General features: G+C 39.3%; 1 protein-coding gene across 1 annotated transcript in view; it reads left to right on the top strand.

Annotated features, from left to right (window-relative positions):
- The window catches only part of LOC104491333 (myosin-binding protein C, slow-type-like), a gene marked incomplete at its 3' end in the record, with an annotated part of 71,922 nt that extends 53,998 nt beyond the window's left edge, over window positions 1–17,924 (top strand). Inside the window, 15 exon segments of the mRNA XM_010133737.1 lie at window positions 339–472; window positions 1,558–1,714; window positions 2,328–2,432; window positions 3,119–3,307; window positions 4,688–4,822; window positions 4,895–4,938; window positions 4,940–4,976; window positions 8,321–8,389; window positions 9,504–9,671; window positions 10,104–10,192; window positions 11,581–11,776; window positions 12,549–12,688; window positions 14,315–14,474; window positions 16,705–16,841; window positions 17,738–17,924. Coding sequence (XP_010132039.1) covers window positions 339–472; window positions 1,558–1,714; window positions 2,328–2,432; window positions 3,119–3,307; window positions 4,688–4,822; window positions 4,895–4,938; window positions 4,940–4,976; window positions 8,321–8,389; window positions 9,504–9,671; window positions 10,104–10,192; window positions 11,581–11,776; window positions 12,549–12,688; window positions 14,315–14,474; window positions 16,705–16,841; window positions 17,738–17,924 — 1,947 coding nt within the window.
- Window positions 17,925–20,086: the final 2,162 nt, after the last annotated feature.

Raw genomic sequence — 20,086 nt, 5'->3', positions numbered from 1 at the left:
TGATAAAAGGTGGTGTAGAAAGCCTGCAATGGAAATTCTCAAGAGCCACTTAGAGGAAATCTCTATCAGAAATTACCCGAATATACATAATTCTGCCTCAGGAAGACTTTTTTGTTTTAATGGTCTTACTATTCCAAAATTTCTATGGTTTATTTTTCATTCTTAAAATTTCTTTCTTAAAAAGAAATCTTCCTCCAAACAAAAAAATCAGTTGACAAAAAATGGCAGGAAAATGCAAACCGCAGAGCATGATTCTCTGTGTTGCAGTCCTATACCAGGTCACTGAACTCTCAGAGTGGCAGCCACATGGCAAATTTGGACCATCTCTCCTTTTTCAGATCCTCCTAAACTCCACCTGGATGGTCTTGGGGAAGGTAACACTGTGACAGTAGTGGCAGGAAGCAAACTGCGGCTGGAGATTCCCATCAGTGGCGAGCCGACTCCAAAAGTCGTGTGGAGTAGAGGGGACAAGGTACATTGACATTATATACATTTCTTTAGCTTAACAAGGGGCCTTTTCCTTCAAAAAAACAGACTTTAGCCTTGTGAAGACATTGATTTTTTAATGGCAGAAAATAAGGAGGAGATGCATTTTACCTAAAAAACTCTCCTCACTCAAAAATGAAGGGTAAATATTATTTACTATCTTTTGGGTCTTTTGGAGGAAAGGCTGAAATTAGCAAAGAAACATGCATTTGTTATAAATATATTGTAAAGGAGAGGGACATAAAAGATGCAGTAGAAAACCGGTGAAAACCTACCAAAACTGCTGCTTCTTCTGAACATACAACTCAGGATGGCTGCCAGGCTTTGACAGGAAACCATTATATGGTTTGGTTTTGGTACATGAATGACAAATTCTGCAGGAGTGTCAAGTTTGGAATGAAACAATAGTCTGGGCAATTGGCATCTCGCATCTGGTGTCTTAATGCAAAAATGGGCACAGAACAATCCCTGGCTGTGTAATACTGAAAAGGCACTTTTCACATTTAAATTTTCATGGCGCTATGTGGAAGATGGAGCATGTTATTGTTACTGGATTTGTCAGACCTATCTGGTCTGACTAGTACTTTTCAAATATTAATTGTAGTGTCACCACTGTGGACTTAACTAGTTAGGGAATTATTGTAAGAGAGCTCTTAATCTAAAATACGTGCCAGCACTTGAAATCTGCGATGACAAACTACCGAACATTACAATCACTCTGTCCTTTAAACCAAATGAATTACATTTTAATTGGACTTTTGGAAGAATCCACTACTCTCTTTCCATCAAATTAATGACAGGTAGTATTGACAAAAGCATATTCTTGCTCAGGACAAGTAAGCCTAGTGCCTCTTCCTTTGAGATGCAAAGGCTGTACTGAGTACTAAACAGATACCGTATTTCATGGTTATTTACATGCCTCTCATTATTTTGTCATTTTGGTGATCATCAGGAGACTGAATTCTGAGCTTTGGTGTGTTTTTTCTTACTGAAGTGCCATGTACTGTATTTGGATTTTGATTTTTGAATCCAGAAAATATGACTTTTCCCTCTTCTTAATTTGATTCCTAGTTAATCACAGACAGTGGAAGAATACGGGCAGAAACATACTCAGACAGCAGTTGTCTGGTCATTGACGCAGCTGAGAGAGAAGATTCGGGTCCTTTCAGAATAGCATTAAAGAATGAGGCTGGAGAAGACACAGCTCTAATCAACATTAAAGTGGTTGGTAAGTCGTGGGGAATGGCACACATGAGCCGTGGTTTATATCACAGCCCTCTTCAGTAAATGTTTCTTGAAAGGCCCTACTATTATGCTCCCCAAAAACAGTTTTTTTCCTCTATCTGAAGGGTCTCTCCTGTAGATGCTGTCCTCCCTACCTACCAAAATGTTGTAGATTTTCAGCAAATTTCCATTTCTCTGTTTGTCCTTGTTTTCAGATGTGGAACTGGATACTAAGGATACTAAGGCCCAGTGTTACTGAAGGACACAGGAGCTTAGCGTGGGATTTAAGTAGGAGCTAATTCTCACCCCGCTACCACCTGACATTGCAGAGGCCAAACTTAAGCAATTGCCTCAGGCTGCCTTTAAAACTCTCTATTCGGCTGTGGGCTTTGCCTTATCACATGCCCTTAAGTGTCTCAGCCTGAAGAGTCTGGCAGTTATCCCTTCCTAACCGCCTGCAAGGATCCACGAAGACAAAGAAAGTCTCTCTCTCATTAGGAACTCCTATTGCACTTCAAAACTTATCCAGATTTCTTTCTTATTTGACATTTTTTATTTCAACCTATGCAAAAATAAGAAAGATTTTTTTTAAATAATTTTTACTTTATTTACAACAGATGTCCCTGATCCTCCTGAGGCACCAAATGTGACTGAGGTGGGTGAAGACTGGTGTGTTATGACCTGGGAACCTCCAGCAAATGATGGTGGATCACCCATCTTAGGTGCCTAGTTTTCTTTTCTTTTTTTTGTTTTTGTTTGTTTGTTTGTTTGCTTGCTTTGATGCTCTAATATAGACAAAACAAACAAACTTAAAATAATGGACACCATAGGATCAGAGTTCAGCTCAGGCCCTGGAGACCCGAACTTTGAGTATCCAGTTTCGAGGATGTTCTACCCGATACTACACTTAACTGAATACCTGTTTTTCTAATATTTTGAGGTTTGTCATTTCACATGTTGCCCCGTTATCAATCCTCCTACTTCAAAGACAACCTCTTATAACACCAAACTTTGAACAGTTAGTGTGCTTAAATGTTAGCAAGAATTTCTGAAACCAGTTACTGGCTACATTGGAATATCTTCTAATACGCTGAAGCAAGAGGAAAGTCAGAAGGGCCCAGAGGCCGCCAGAATCAGGCCTTTTCCACCCCAAACTAGATACAGTGGTGTTGTAAGTGAGGTCAAAAAACCACGCGTACATGGCTATGAAAGTCAAACAGGTGACTATCAGAGAGCTTGCAATGGGAAAAATCGAACAATAATCCCTAAACCACCCCAAGGCTAGAAGGGGATATTGATGTAAAAAAAACTCCCCAGAAAAAACGCCTTTGGACAGTCAAAAAACAGACCCCTCACTATTGAGTTTTATGCTACCACTTACTGTAATAACATTTTGTTTGGTCAACAGGATATTTCATAGAAAGGAAAAAGAAACAAAGCTCCAGGTGGATGAGGTTGAATTTTGAATTGTGTAAAGAAACAACTTTTGAGCCAAAGAAGATGATTGAAGGTGTTGCTTATGAAGTCCGTGTATTTGCTGTTAATGCAATAGGCAATTCCAAACCAAGTATGCCTTCAAAGTCCTTTGTTCCTTTAGGTAAGTAATCAAGAGCATAGAGGTAGATATGCATTTAGAAAATTATCATTAATACGTTATTACCATCATCTAATTACACAACTGAAGTTCTTGTTGCACTTGTGTTGCTCAGGCCCTGTCTTTAGTAGGTGCTGCATAAACTGTATGTCTGTCCCTGAAGGATTTATAGTCTTTTATAAACAAGAACGTATAGACAGAAAAATGGTGCACTACAACAAAACAGTAGCATGCTACAGGTGAGCCTGATGTGGTCAAAACTACGGTCAATGTATTTTAAGGACCAGAACTTAAAGTTTCCCGTTTTTGTGGAAGAATTAAACTGGCAATTGAGAGAATTGATAAAAGATGATGGATTATAATCTTGGTTGTTTTGCACGTCTTTCTCTAGCTACAAGTTCAGTTAGGTGCTGGCTTTTGGCCAAAACCGGTCAGGAAAAGTGACCAGAAGTTTAAGATCACTAAGTGCAGGCTGCACTGTATGAAGTGAGACTTTCTGTCATGTTTCACTACTTATGCTTTACTGTTACGTAGTAGCTTGCCATTTAAAAATGTACAAGTATTCACAAATAATCCATACATTTCATTAAAAAAAAATCACAGGTATAAAATCTGTCATGAAGGTGGATATCTATAGAAAAAAAGTAAGTGAATTTGCCCAATATTGCAATAAATCATACGATAAGACATATTCAAATAGCCCCTGACTTCACTCTGTGCCTCACGGATCCCCATTAGCTGTAGTAGAGGCTTTTTCCCAGAAAGGAATCACGTATTTTCAATATATTTTTTCAGATGATCAGGTTAGGCTAGATCATATTTTACACTATTCCACATATCGTTTTACTATTTTATCCTAACGTAACATAACAGCTAGAGGGCCTTGTCATTCATCTAGAGACAGATTAATTTGGTGGCCATTTCATATAAAGAACAGATTTTCAAACATTGTGACAACCACAACTCCCTGTAAAAGAAAGGTTCTGCAGGCCAGCAAAGGTTCACACCTTGCTCAGCAGCAACCCCACAATGCAGAGGAGGAGGAAGAAGGTGACTGTTACTGCTACAGCATGCTCTCCTGACAAAAAATACCTGCTCTCAAAGAGCATGCTACTCACAACTTCTCTGCTCTACCTTCCTCCTCACTCCTCAGCAGGAGGAATTTAACTCTGGGATAGGCTGTGAACAGATATGGGACGAAGTACCTGCTTCTAGTAATTCGGTCCTATTTGGAAAGATGTGCCAGGGAGGATTGGAATGCCTGGAAGGCAGGATTTAGCTTGTCACCTGTGATGCTGAATTAGAGTAATTATGTATTCACACACCACAAATGTAAACCTTTAATTGTAAGACCATTTTCTGCCTTCTCCCTGCTTGCTTCAGCTGTTACCAGCCCACCAACTCTCCTGGCAGTGGATGGAGTGACTGACACCACAGTTACAATGAAATGGAGGCCTCCAGACCACATTGGAGCGGCAGGGTTAGATGGCTATGTTGTAGAGTACTGCTTTGAAGGAAGTAAGTGACGGTGACCGTGGTATGTAACTCACAGTGAAAGTAGATAAGACTTTCTCCATTTTTTCTTTACAGGTATCAGGTGCTCTCACTTAAAGGCAGAGAATAATCAGTCAGAAAAACCTCAAGCAGCAGGGTTTTGTTCAGGCTTTCCTTGGTTTGTGTTCCAGATCCCCCCCATTGATGGTAGTTCAACCTATCTTACGTTAGATCTGAAATCCAAATCAAAAGCCATATACTCTGTTGTGGTGTACCAAGCACAGTGTTAATCGCTGTCCTCTCTTTTGAGCTAAATGAAGAGTCCGTGCAGTAAAGGCTGGATGGATAAATGAAAAGGAAATAATGACTGGCTATGAGTGTGATCCAAAATATTTGCAGGTTGGCTGGGTTTTAGGGACAGGAGGTCCTCTGTGCAGGAATCCCTATCTTGACATATTACTAATTGGCTGCTTCAGGTGCCAGTTGCCAACACCGAGGACAGCCAGCCTCTCCAATAGCTGGTTATAGAAGTTACCTAGGCATGCAAAGTTCATGTCTGGATATTGAATTTCTCCAAAATTTCAGTGTAATTAGATACAGAATCTTTAATTATGTCCATTTAAGACACGAATATATACAAAACTGAAGGAGCAAGATAAAAATGTAAGAAACTTATGGGAGTAAAATAACAAGGAATAGGGAAATATAATTTATATTTTACAACTAAGAGTCTTTGGTGATTAAGCAGCAGAAACTCAGTATTTTCCAGCAGATTTCCTTCTGAATTAGCATCAAATGAAGTCTGTTTTCAAAAAGTAAAAGCCACCAACATCTGGGTGAGTATCAAATAGCCTGGAGTGGTATGTGCAATACCCAGCCTCTGTGGGCAAATGCCAATCAGCAGGACTCCAGCAGCGTATATTTGGATGAATGGGACACAGCGATCTTCAGCTCTGCTAGCTGCTGCTCTTAACCACGCTGTAAAACAAGTGATGAGCCGGACATCTTTTTTTCATAAAGGCGTTTATTTCAATGAAAGCTTCTCATGAATACAGTCCACAGCCTGGAGACAAGAGGTAGAGGACAGAACTTGTCATTCACACTGTCACGTGTTTCAGATTCAGACAATCCAGGAAAACAGTAGTTCACAAATGTGGTCAGATACCACAGGAGCAGAGTGCCCTCAGCTCTCACTCAGGCGAGCGGGAGAGGGCGTGAAGAAGAACCACTGGCTTTTCTCAGGAGCACTCAGCATCTTGTAGTATTGAGCTGAATATCTGTAAGGAGCAGGAACAGACTGCAAGAAGCTCAGAGGTCTGGAGAAGATGACCTGAAGGCAGACACAGCTGGAATGGTAGGAAGGGTTTTCTTTGTATATTGGGAGGGAGCTGCGGGAACAGCTCGGAATGAGTAAGCGTGCAGCATTCCTATCAAGGTGCAGCATTCCTATCAGGTTTTGAATGCACGGGCAAGATGTATGGGAATATAAAGGGGATAGGCAATGTGAGGGCTTCAGTGTATGCTGTGTATAATGCTCTGCTCAGCACTGGTAGGATGGGGGGGAAAAAAGCTAAAAGTACCTGTAATATGGTACTGTCATACAACCCTCGACATTACAGTATGTGATAGCCAAATTAGGTGACAAGAGAGGATGAGAAATACATATATACATATGGTTTTCAGAGGAATCTTCCAAATCTCTCTTTTAAGGGCTGTTAGACAGAAGATCATTGCATAAATGTTGAATGTATGAAATTCTTTTCTTTTTTCAGATAGGTTTAAAACATATGAAGATACAACAAAATGGCAGTCAAGTCTGTCATTTTCTTGTTACCCACCTTGGTTAAAATACAATGGGTACAATGTATTTTACATGAGTGTTTATGTATATCTATATATGGCTCCTATATATGCATATACATCTATATATACACAATTCACATTATTTATGTATATATGTTATGAAAATGGTTAGGAATAAGCAAGCTTAATAGAAAGTACCAATGAAAAATGATGTGCTATTGCAATATACATCCTTTTCTCTGTGTTCAGTCCTACTTTCCTTTCTTGCTATATCACAGTGCCTCCTTTTCTCAGTCCTTTCAGTACCTGTTCTGCCTCAAACTAATTTCTTCTATACTGTTTAATAACTATTTTTAATTCCAAGGTACTTTTTATGACTGTCTATATCCATTCTGCTATTCTCTTCTCTCAGTTAACTGTTTGTAAATTCATTTGTCTTTACCTTCTCCATTCTTTCATTTTTGTCACTGGAGTCATTTCAGAGAGGGCTTTTTTGAGTCTTCCTTATCGTAGCACTCATTAGGAGAAATCACAAGCTGAAAATAGAAAGATAATATATATATATGTAATTTAGAAGAATCATGTACCATGAGCATTGGTTTGGCTTCACGAAAATGAGTATTTCCCTTTAGTCTGAACCTCATAACTTGATCAGCATGGTAGACTCTTGGACTTCCTGAATTATGGTAGCACCTCTGACAGCTCTCTGTGTATATTAGTGACCTGGAGTCTCGTCATGAGTATCTGGATCTGGCATTGCATGAGCGTGAATAACCTGAGCATAGAACTCACCAGGGCTAGTTTACAGCATGCAGCTTGAACCTCTTGCTATGGTGATGTGGAGTAGACCAAACCTTGTTGATACTGGAAAAGTCAATTCCTAGTATTGTCTGTTGCCAGCTGATTCTTATGTGACATTTCAAGGATAGTCTGATGAGCTTGGTCCTACTGTTCCCTAGGACACGATGTCTATCTGCCTTTAAAGGGCCATTGTACCTGCAGATGATCTGTTTTCACAGCTGGTAAATGAACACTTCAGAGAGTCTCTGTTGGTTGAGATCTCAGTCAGTGTACTCATCCAGTACCATGCACAGATACTAGAATAATATTTTTATTATCCTGAAAATAGCCAAGTCCAGGATTCCAGGCAACCCAGGGCAGTGATAGCTCTGTCCAGGAAATTAAGCCTTACTGACTACATCATATCTGTCATCATCCATGGTTTGTTCTTCTTTAATTTTCTTTCGATGTCGCCTTTAGCTAAATGTGTTCTCTTCTTCCGTTTTTCCAAGTTTTTTCCCAAAACTTCTCTTTTTCTGTCTCTCTTACTCAGAATTCTTCTCTGAATTTCTTCTTTTCTATGATGTGTTTTCCTTTCCTCCTCCATTTCCTCCCATCACAACTTTGTTTCATTTCTCTCTTCCAAATGTTCCTTTTGTCTCTCTCTTTCATCTTTCCAGGGCTGTGATCAGGCCCAAAGAAAATTACCAACCTTATCTCCCCCTCTTCCTTTAGCCTTCCGGTGAGCATCATGCATAAGTGTTTTCTCATCTAGATGCTGTCTTCCCATCTTTTTCCTCCCTTCAGTCTCCCTAAATGCAGGTCCTCTAAATCTTTAAAGCCCAGCATCAATCTTTGCATACTTACTAACAGGAATTGCTAACCACTGACAAAATGCTCCATCTGTGTGAAAGTGGGTGTCTCTGATTAATTTTAAAGATGGATTCTCACAAGGTATATCGACAGATCTATCTGAGGAATTGGTGGAGCCACCTTTTAACCTGGAAGGTACAGTATTCAACAAAGGATATAAATCTTTTTATACAAAAGAAAAACTCTCTTCATGAAAGTAAAGATAAATTTCTGAGAGTGAATTTGAGGGGCAACAGTCTACAGAATTTGCTGTAGCACATGTATAAAGGGAGGGGGAGGTGCTCGGGAAACAGTCACTGGTTGCAATCCTCTTCTGCTAGAAGCTGAAAGAAGCAGCTTGAGGGAGAACTTAACTCCTAAAAGTAAGACATGCAGTTGTGAAAATGTACCATAGCATTGTGCTCTAAGTCTGCAGGGCTCTCCAGCTTACAATAGTTCTCTTGTCTTCTATGTCAATTATATAATGCTATCTTTATATGATGTGGAAAGTATTGATACTGACTTGCTACTGCATAAATCTGACTCCAAACGTCAAGGTCCCAGTAGTGTTAAAGCAATCTGTGTTTGGAGGACAGGGTGGAAAAGAAAGTATCTTTTGTAACTGAAGCTTTTGTGAAAGACTGTACTGTTATGATACTCTATGGATCACATGCAACTGCCTAGGGGTAGGATAGAAAATCCAAGAATGAATGCTGTAATATGCGAATTTTACAACGGCTGACACAGCCGTTCTTTTTTAAAGGCATGAGGAAAGACGGCATTTCACTGCAATTTGTAAATATTTTGTGTTTCTCTCATCTCTGTGCTCTCAATGGTACTTTCCAAGGTACTCAGTACTGGTTGAAATTAATTGTAAAACCCATTTCTCTCTAAGGAAGCTGCTGAAGCAATGATTAGTGCTTTTGGAAATATACTCTATGTCCCCCTTGTTTTCTATCAATCAGCTGAATTTAAAAACTAACCATTTTTCTTTCTGGTACAATTAAATGATAGACATGTTCTAAAAACATTTATTTCTCTAGATACAAATATATAATCAGCAGAAACCCTTTAAGGTTTGAAACGTTATTCCTACATATGAAAGTGAACCAATATAATGTTATGCATAATTAGAAAAACAAGAGAGAGGTATTCACTAGAATATAATTAATCTTTCACTGTTCTGCAATTTTCCTCATCCATGCAGTGGATGTATTTCTAATTTCCTGTTCTTTTGATTTGTCCTCCCCAACTCTTTTCCCTAAACTAGCTGATGAATGGATCGTGGCTAACCCGGAGCTGACGGACAAAACGAAATTTACTATCACTGGGCTGCCAACTGGCTCAAGAATCCTTGTGAGAGTAAAAGCTGTGAATGCTGCTGGTGAAAGTGAGCCCAGGTACCACCCACAGCCTATTTTAGTCAAGGAAGTGATAGGTAAGATCCTCCTGCGTACTCTCACCTACAGATAAATGCTGCTTCCACACTTAATTCTGGTTTTTTAAGTCTAATACTTACTTGTTGTTGGAAAGTGATGTGGCATTACAACACCATTGTGCAGTGGCTAGAAATCATGAAACCGTCTTTAAAAAAACTGGTAAATTGTTATTTATTTCACTGCTGAGCCTTTATTGCTCAGACTTCCTTCTGCAGAATTTGACATTGCTTTTTAAAGTCTGTGCTAAGATTTTTCCTGTTCCTACCACCAAAAAAGAGTTGGTGTACTGAATGTAACATTGTGGGACCAGGAAATTTAAGACATTTTGGGAATTGTAGACCACGCAGTGTACTATTTATACCAATGCCCACCAGTGCTGCCTCAGTTAGAAAAGGAGATAATGTTAAACAGAAGCTTTTGGCTTTTTTCAGAACCTCCAAAGATTCGTCTACCAAGACACTTAAAACAAACCTATACTAGAAGAGTTGGAGAAACTGTGAATCTTGTTATTCCTTTCCAGGTAAGAACTAAACACACTGACAGGAAAATACTTTATTTTTTTGTATACTGCTCCTTTTTAACTTATTTCTATGTAACTTTGGTAGGCCAGTAAGTTAACTTAAGCAGATGTGGAACCACACTGGAGTACATGGGTGCTTGAAAGCTTCTTCTTAGACACCTCAAAAAAATTATGCTAAGCCAATTAACAAATTGGGTAACTAGCTTAGACAGACTGACTTGTCATCTGTCTTCCAAAGGACACTTATCCTCACAATAGACATTACATGTGAGATAATTGATAACACAATACAAAATGGTTACACTGGCAGTAGTTAGATATGGTATCAAGGGTGGGACTGTAGCATGTAATCATTTTCTTATCATGAGGCAGGAAAAGGGAGGGGAAGAGTGAGCAGAGTTTCATTGTGTTGAGATCACAGCTATAGTATGACTACTTCTAACAATATAGCACGTTTCACCATCATATCATAGAATCACCTGGTTGGAAGAGACCTTTACGATTATCCAGTCCAACCATTCACCCTGCACTGCCAGGGTCCCTAAACCTTAGCATCACGTTAACCTTCATTCCCACACCTTTTACAACAGTGACTTCCTCTCTACCTGCAGGTCATTTTTCTGCTGAATACAAGAATTACAGCAGAATTCATTTCTATTTCCTGTCTGCACACCTAAAGGTATTGAGTGGGCATAATCTAGCTTCTACAAGGCTGTTAAAAGCCTAATAAAAGCTTGATCAGCAATACACTACAAGATACGCTACTCTTGAGAAATTAAAGCAGTATTCTACGGTTATTCTCTAAGATAAGGCATTCAAAAAGGTGTGAGATTGCTCTTTTTGGAGCACCTCTGGAAGGCAAATCCCATGGTAAATCAGGTGGAACTCACACTGATTTAAGTACCTAAATTGGGCATGAGTAGGCCCACAAAAATGTCTTAGCGAAGATACCAATCCAGCCAACCTAACATCTATTCCAACCACTTTTGGAGTGAAAGAAGAGATTTTGGGATGCTTGGAGGTTTAGCCCACTACTACTCTCCTCTTTCACTGGCAGTGTAGAGAATGTAAACACTTTCAGAGGGTGAAATATTTTGTTCTGCATTTTCTGGGTTTTTTTCTCTTTTTCTTGAAGAAAATTGGAAAATAATTGTCCAATTTAGCAAGAATTTGCAAATATTTTCAGGCTTCTGAAAAAAAGAAAAGGAAGAAAGCTGCAATTAATATGATTGCACTACAAATGCTGTAAGATTTTAAAACAAGAATTCTCAGTTTCTTTCAGGACAGTTTTTATTTCCCATTTGGGAAAAATGGAAAATAAACCTGATTTCTCTCCCACCCTTCTCTCTCTCAAAATCATATACAAATTGTTACCTGGTTTCTTACAGGGAAAACCAAGGGCAAAAGTAACATGGCAGAAAAACGGTTCTCCAATCGACAAGAACCAAATCAACATTCGCAACACTGAAAATGACACTATCATCTTCATCCGAAAGGCAGAAAGGGGCCATTCTGGAGAATATGACATGAAAGTGGAAGTAGAGAACTTGGTGGACAAAGCTACAATAGATATTCAGATTGTTGGTATGTTTTGAGAAACAGTAATAAATACATGCCAGAGAAGCAGGCTCCAGCCATTCCAAGGCTATAGGAAAACAGAGGAAACCCAAAGAGCATCTTTCTGAACAGTGACAAACCTTCACATCCAATCACTTGGCTATAAATTTGTGGTCTCTAAGTAAACCTTCCTACACAATGGCAGGTGCTTATTGGAACATGACAGTCTCTTTTTATCACTGGTATGCTTTTCATATTCTTCTCTATCCAGGATGCAAGCTTTTCCTGTTGAGTGGTATCCATAGCCAGAAATGGTAGAAAATTCATAGTAATTTTGTCACAAGTGTAATGTGGAAGAAATCCTAATTATTGAAAGTACGTGAAAGTAGGAAAGGCAGTTGAAAACACATTCACTTTTCATTTTTATCAATCTATTTCTTTATATAATAGGTAAAACTGGTAGCACAGCCTTTATAATGATTGTCTTTGTCTTTTAGAAACACGTCTTCAACTGGTTTTAACTTTTCCAAGATATCTCATTCTTATACAATTAAAGAGCATAGTCATATTAGAAACCATACTCCCAAAGAAATCGAGTTAGGATTTTCATAATTCTGGCATGTCTTAACTTTGGAAAGTTAATTGGGTTTTTTTTTCCTTTTAACGTTGTTTCTGGCAGGTGTGTGTGTGTTGTAAGAAAGAAAGAGAGAAATCAAACTGAGTGGATGATGAATGTAGCAAAGAGAGAGATAGACAAAACTAGCAGTGGAAGATGTCAGCTGTCATATTTTCATTACAGATCGCCCAGGCCCACCAGAGGTAGTAACTATCGATGATGTTTGGGGAGAGAATGTAAATTTATCATGGAAGCCACCGAAAGACGATGGCAATGCTGCCATTACTGGATACACTATTCAAAAAGCAGATAAGAAGAGCATGGTAAGTAATAAGGAGGTGTTTAAAAGGTTGATATATTCAGGAATTCTCCCTTTTAAAAATAAAAAGCCCTTCATGCTTAAATTGATGTAGGTGGACATTGTTTCATCAGTGTTCAGAAGATTTACAAGGCATCTCTAAAAATTCTAAAAATCTCCTGTTCACTGTATCTAAAGCCTAGAAATTGAAATGTTTTCAGATGATGCCAAAGAGGAGGACTAAAAAGGAAAGGACATGTGGATTTGAAGTAATTCTGCCTTTTTTTCTGTCTTAGTTGAGAAAATAAATCCCCAAAACATTAATTCTGAAGTCATTAGACTGCTCCTAGAATCAAAACGTAGTGCTGTTTACAAACCTGTAATGTCACTTTGGGTGATAAGTCATTGCCATTCCTTACTACCCATGGCAAAAAGGTATATACGTAATTCGTAAACTGCTTAAAGATTCACAGATGAAAAGTGTAATATAGAGATGTTTATTATTTTCATTAAACTAACATGAATTTTACTTTTCCTTAAAAGACTGTAGTTGGATTTTTACATTTAACACTTACTGCAAATTCAAACATTGTAAATCTAGGACAGTGTTTTGGGAATGGCCTTACCTAAAGGAATCTTTTTGATGCTCCTTCCCTTTAATATGTTGATCTGCTTCATGGTCTGAAGTACCACTATTTCCCCTCCCATCCTTCATTTTTTCTTTCTCTTCAGACTGTAAGAAAAGATGTTCTCTGTACATTGACCAGAACAATGATGTCCCCTGTCTCTAAACTATTGTGTTAAGGAAGAGCAACAACAGCAGTGTCTAGGGTCCATTGCGCCCACCCAGGTCATTGTTTCCCCACATTCTCTGTGGTGGCAAATGTTGCAATTCTGGCACAGCTGGCCTTCTACAGAAAACTGCCTTCCCAAAAGACTCTTTGCCTTTTAAAGATGACCAAGTGTCAATGCAAATTGTGGCACAGGGAACCCAGCACAAGTTCACCTTTAGGAAAGGAAAAAACCTATGTAGGGCAGAGTAAAGAAAAGCAAAAACATTGCTGTTGTCATATGGCACTTTATATTAATTGTATTGTTAGTGTTATCTTCTTTCATCTCAATTTGGTATTTAGCTATTGTGTACGAGGATAGAATTCACATGTCCTGTTACTGCTGCAAGACTGAAATGCTAAAACCCACCTCCCCATCTAAGCCTTTAGATATCAGAGGACCACTTGCATAAAGACTAGTAGATGCTACTACTTTCCCCTCCTAGTCTGCAGTTTTCTTACCTGCAGCAACACCTTCCGTCAGCAGCATGGACTAGTAACGAAGCAGCCTGTCTTTTCTTGCACAATACAACCTTTGTAATATTGGATTTCCTAGAACAAACCCTCCCAGCTAGCAGAGAGTAACAATTCAGTAGGCTTCACTTTTCATTTGGCCTTCAGTACTCAGCAGTGAGCTCTGTGATATTCTCATTATTGCTCATTTCATTAATTATTGCTAGTTTCACTATTTTAGTTTTCATTAACTTTCCCTTATACAAAAAATCTTACTCCCACGAGCTCGATGATTCTTCCAAACAGTTAATGGCTAAGAGGTGCAGGGCACTGGGAGGAAGTTCACTCTCTGCGTTTGTGTCTTTCAGGAATGGTTCACAGTAATGGAGCACTACCACCGCACCAGTGCCACCATTAATGAGCTTGTCATAGGAAATGAGTACTACTTCCGGATCTTTGCTGAAAACATGTGTGGCCTCAGTGAGGATGCAACGATGACCAAAGAGAGCGCTTTGATTGCAAAGGATGGTTAGATAATTATCCATTCCTGGTCCAAAGGGAAGGGGGGTATTGAGAGGCTGGAATGTGATTAGAGGTAAAGGCCATATCTCTAAAGCTATAGATGCTCTATAGCCCCAAGACCAGGTACAAGTGACAGCTAGGACACTTGATATTAGGACTTCTCGGTCTCTCCACATAGTTCATAGTTGCTTTTTTAATTGAGAGCAGGAGATTTTCATAGAATCATAGAATGCTTTGGGTTGGAAGGAACCTTAAAGATCATCTAGTTCCAATCCCCTGCTATGGGCAGGGATACCTTCCACTAGACCAGATTGCTCAAACTCCCATTCAGCCTGACCTTGAACAATCCCAGGAAGGGTACATCCACAACTTCCCTGGGCAACCTCTTCCAGTGTCTCATCGCCCTCATAGTGAAGAATTTCTTCCTTATATCTAACCTAAATCTACCCTCTTCCAGTTTGAACCTATTACCTCTGGTCCTATCTCTATGCTTCCTGATAAAGAGTCCCTCCTCATCTCTCCTGTAGGCCCCCTTAAAGTACTGGAAAGCCACTATAAGGTCCCCCAGAGCCTTCTCTTCTCCAGGCTGAACAACCCCAACTCTCTCAGCCTGTCCTCATAGCAGAAGTGCTCCAGGTCCCTGATCATCTTCCTGGCCTTCCTCTGGACCCACTTGAGCAGGTCTACATCTTTCTTAGGCTGGGGGCCCCAGACTTGAACATAGAAGTCCAGGTGGAGTCTCTTGAGAACAGAGTGGAGGGGGAGAATAACTGCCCTCAACCCGCCGATTGCGCTTCTCTTGATGCAGCCCAGGATGTGATTGGTTTTCTGATCTTCAAGTACACGTTTCTGGCTCATATTCAGTTTTTCATCCACCAGCACTCTCAAGTCCTTCTCTGCAGGGAAGGGCTTGGGAGATTTGGTGGATGAAAAACTATTTCCCACGTTCTGACATTTTCTACAATCTTGGATCTCAGGCTTGTGTCACCGCTGGCAGATATAAGTTGACAAGAATGGGAAGAGGAGTAAAGCAGCTGCTCTGTTAGAAGCAGTGGGTCACTGACTCCCGTGGAGGCTTAGCATCAGCTGTGCAAGTGCTCCCATTCATTTCAGGCAGGATCCAACAGACAAGTGTAACCCTGCTTCACATGTCTTGAGGTGGAGCTGGATAAATTCTGATCCTGCAGTCAGAAATCCTGACATTTCAGAAACTGACAGTTTGAAATTTTACTGTAAACTTAAAAAAATCAACTGCTCCCTTATGGAAGGGAAATTGTACAAACAGGTGGTTTAAAGGAAGAAAATCAAACCAGATCACCTCAGTGTGTATGAAAGGAAGGAATACATGGCTGCTATGATGCACAGGACAGACAACCTGTACAACCCACAGAGCCAGGCTGAAGGTCCAGGGTACTGGACCCCACTTTCATTATTAAAAAGAAAACTACCCCTTTTTTAAAAAACAGGACCACGAACAAAAGAATAGCTATAGGAATTGCTTTTCATCACTTCTTACTTGCCCTTGTCGTAAGAGCAAGGATCGGGCCTAAGCTGCACTGAAGTCAGTATAAGAGCTTGGGTCAGGTTTCAGGGAAGCAAAAATATAATGAAACCTGTGCACAGGAATAGATGTCTGTCCAGCTGTTTTAAATGCCAGCTTAGTTTGTGGGTGAAAATGATTTATTGATGGTAATCTCTACTGCAGAGCAGGGCTAAAGTGGTAGCAAGAAACTAGATTTTACCACCATGTTTTTCTTGTAAAGAAACTACATCCATTCAGGTATCTGCATTGTTATTGCACTGTATGAAGCAGAAAGAAAAATGGATTTTTGGATACAGAGCCAGTTTGTAATCAGAACAAACTGTGAAAAGTACTTGGCAACAAAGTGAACAAGGCTTGCCATGGCAGGCATCCCACAACACATCTGTCAGAATGCATCCTCTTCTGTAATATTCAGGGCATGCAGGCAAAGACACACAATAAATGTGTATTATTCTGTATACCACCCACCCAGGAAACAAAGAGAAGCTCTCAGACATCTACGCTATAGCACAACTAACGGCTACAGTCACTTTACAGGCTCACTTCCAGCCTCTCCTGCAAGTGTAATTACTAGAGTCACATTGATACCTGAAGCAGTGCAGATCAGAACTGACTCTGTAGCTGTTTAGGATGCTTGGTTATTTAGCTACACACCAACATTCTTATTATAAATGTTGTATTTTCATTTCACAGGTAAAGTCTACAAATACCCAGTTTACAACGATTTTGACTTCAGTGAACGGCCTTTGTTTACTCAGCCTCTAGTCGACACGTTTGCTGTAGCAGGTTACAATGCTACTTTGAACTGCAGTGTTCGGGGCAACCCCAAGGTACAGCACAGCTCGTAACAGTAACGGATAAAACATGAGAGTTTAACCTGGTAATAAAAATTGTAATACCATTTTTACTATTTGTCTCACTCACAAGCCAGGCTGAGAGCAAAAAGAGTGATGTGGTCTCTAAAGGCTACAGAAAAGGACTTACTTACCTGTGTAATAGGAATTACAATAGTGATTAAATCCACAGATAACGCAGCGAAAGGGCAGAACCTCAGGAAAAGGCTGGGCTATACGAGGACCAGCACTGAGAACAGCTGTACAGTTAATATATCAGTAAAGGTTGTTACTAAAATAAAGCCATAATTATTCTATATAGAGCTAATTATGCTTTAAGTAAGTGCACTGCACTGCAGGAATACTCTGGGGACCACATTTGTTCTCAGGCCCGCTGTGCAATGCATCTTCCAGTTTCTTTTGAGTTGTGCCCTTTTGGGATCTATTTTCTGTTGTGAGAAACTGAACTGCCCTAGTAAAAAGAGAACTTCAGAGTGTTTAAGAACTTGTTTGCTGTTCACCCTTCACAGTTTCTGATGGTGCAAATTACTGTTGAAAAACATGGTTTTCTTATTGACTTAGAGTAATCAGACGTCAAAAGCTATTGCTTAAATGTTTGCTGTCATTACACAGCATCTCTTATCTTGATAACAGGCTTATATTTATTTAATTACATAATAGAGGCTGCACTGAAAAACCCTTGCTCAAAAACTGATGCATGAGGCAGCCTGGGTTTACATTTGGGTCAAGACTTACAGTTTCCTTTCGATCACTACTTTATCTATTTTGTATCATCTCTGAGTTACTCAGCTTTAACTGAACATCGCAAAACATGGTAAAATATTTCAGCTCATAGGTTTGTGCATGTGGACTTTCTTTTGTTTCTACTACAGCCCAAAATAACCTGGCTGAAAAACAAAGTAATTATAATGGATGATCCCAAATATCGAATGTTCAGCAACCAAGGTGTCTGTACCCTGGAGATCCGCAAACCCAGCCCCTATGATGGAGGTACCTACACCTGCCGAGCAGTCAATAAGCTTGGAGAGGCAGAAGTTGATTGCAAACTGGAAGTAAAAGGTAAGGGGTTTAAAACACGGCAAATGCCCTGTTTGTCTGAAGACCATCTACACACGGGGCGACAGTATACAAGGCAAATGCAAAAGGGAGTTCAAACAACTTGTTTAACTTTCTTGGGTGAAAAGAGTAACTTTGTTAGGACAAAATAAACAATATTAGTTGCTTTGTTTTCTTTCTGAGGACCTACTTGCTATGCTTGTGCTACACTGTCTTTTTCCCGCCCTCCCCCCAATTCACATCTTCAGTGATTGCAAGGACTTTCTCACAAGCGACAAAATGGTGGAGTGCGACTCTCAGAGCCATGCTACTTACCTGAGAAACTCTAGAAAGACTCAACCATAGAGCTCTTGGGGAAAACATTAAGAAAATCATCTTGGATAAGAGACAGATCTCAGAAGGAAACGGCAAGGGTAGGAGAGGAGGAATAAAGATTAGTCCAGGGCAGACTTTGTCTGCTTTGAAGTTATTTATTAAACAAACCGAACATTTGCTTCCAGGGAAGTTTGTTAGCAAAATCACGTAGTAAAAAGCAGTATTGTTCCCAAGGATACAGGCTAGTTGATAGAACTGCTGTATTTGCTTCAAGAACGAAGTATTCAAAACTATGGATTTTGCAAATACAGGGAAAGTGGACAAAGTAGGTTAGCTCCCTACAGCTGAAGAGATACCTTTATTTTCATTAACAGATAAATTTTAGGAATTCCAAGTAGTTTAGCATTGACTGAGTTGTCATGAATGACAATAGGATTTGGACTGGACTACTAATGAATAATTTCAGGGCCATATTTTTCAGAAAATTGCTCCCTAGGAAAATACGGGGTCATATTTAGCTGGGCTAACTCCCACTACAGCCTATCGTTTCAACTGTGGAATAAGCTAAATATCGCTGAAAAAAAATTAATCTGAGGTTACAAGTAAGGAAAGCTGCCTAAAGCCAGCTGAAAGGAAATGTTGAAGTCAAGAATTTAGAGGGAAATTAGGCTAGCTGAATATGGCCCTAATTATTTCCATCACGCTAGTCTATCATGAAAATCATAATATTTAATATCCTTATGGATTTTATTGTGTTTGTGTTGGATTTCAATTTTCATTTTCTCTATTTTCTAATGTATCTTGACCCACAGCTCAAATCTGCCAACAGGAAACCATGGCAATAAATGTTTGGCCTACGAATATTTGATTAATGTAATGAAAATACGCATAATATCTTTCTTAATTTTCATAATTTCTTTTTAAGATACTATGTTTAAAAGGTGATTTCCTCATCCCAGAAGTATGATCATTGTCCTTAATCACAAGCAAACTTTCTATTTCACAGCGTAACAGAAGATTTCATCACCTGAGTAGGTTGCTTTATCTTTTTTTTTTTTACATTGAAGGCCAAGTTAGTTCACTATTTCATTAGACGTCCTAGGTCTCCAAGCCCTAAAGTTCTTACACAGGTTTACATTCAGTTGTAAGTTTTTAGTCTTCAGCACTTTGCTTGTAGTACAACCAAACATTATATTTTAAATACAAGAAGCTGTTTATTTCTGTCCTCTGTGTATTTTTTACATATAATGTGCAAAAAACTGTGAAATGTTTTTAAGATAAGAAATAATTTAACTAATATCTCTCCATTTTAGGAATTCCAAACCCCAAATGCTGACATGGAATACCTATTATTCTTCACTAATTTCCCTTCCAGCTGCAGTGAAATGTAGATGCTTCTGTTGAGCTTGGAATTTTTTTTCACTGGTTTCAAAGTATAATACAAACACCATATCATCGTTCAGGCCCTCTTTTAATATGCAACGGTTTCCAAGCAATTGTTCGACGGCAGTGGAAGCTGCTCTATGTTAGAATTTCTAAGAGAGAGATGTGGAGAGAGATTTTTGCCTTTGAACAATACTGATGGGGAACTTAATTTCTTGAGTTAATGGACTGGTATGAAAGAGGCTGGGAATGCTTAGATCCTTTTCCAGTCAATTAGAATTATATGTATGTAGGGTAAAAAGCTACAGTTCTGTTCATCAAAGTGGTCACTAGGTAGAGTTGAGATGATGACCCTGATGAATTTTGCTGACATGTTTATTTAACTTCCACAGGTCCAGTTTTCTGAGTAGTGTTCTGAAATGGAGAGACATCATACCCTATGTTCACAGGCTGCCAGACCTGTCCCA

The sequence above is a fragment of the Buceros rhinoceros genome, unplaced genomic scaffold (genome assembly GCF_000710305.1).
Source record: "Buceros rhinoceros silvestris isolate BGI_N320 unplaced genomic scaffold, ASM71030v1 scaffold12773, whole genome shotgun sequence".
Lineage (NCBI taxonomy): Eukaryota > Metazoa > Chordata > Aves > Bucerotiformes > Bucerotidae > Buceros > Buceros rhinoceros.
The sequence above is the reverse complement of the archived record's forward strand: the minus strand, read 5'-3'. Positions and strand labels throughout refer to the sequence as shown.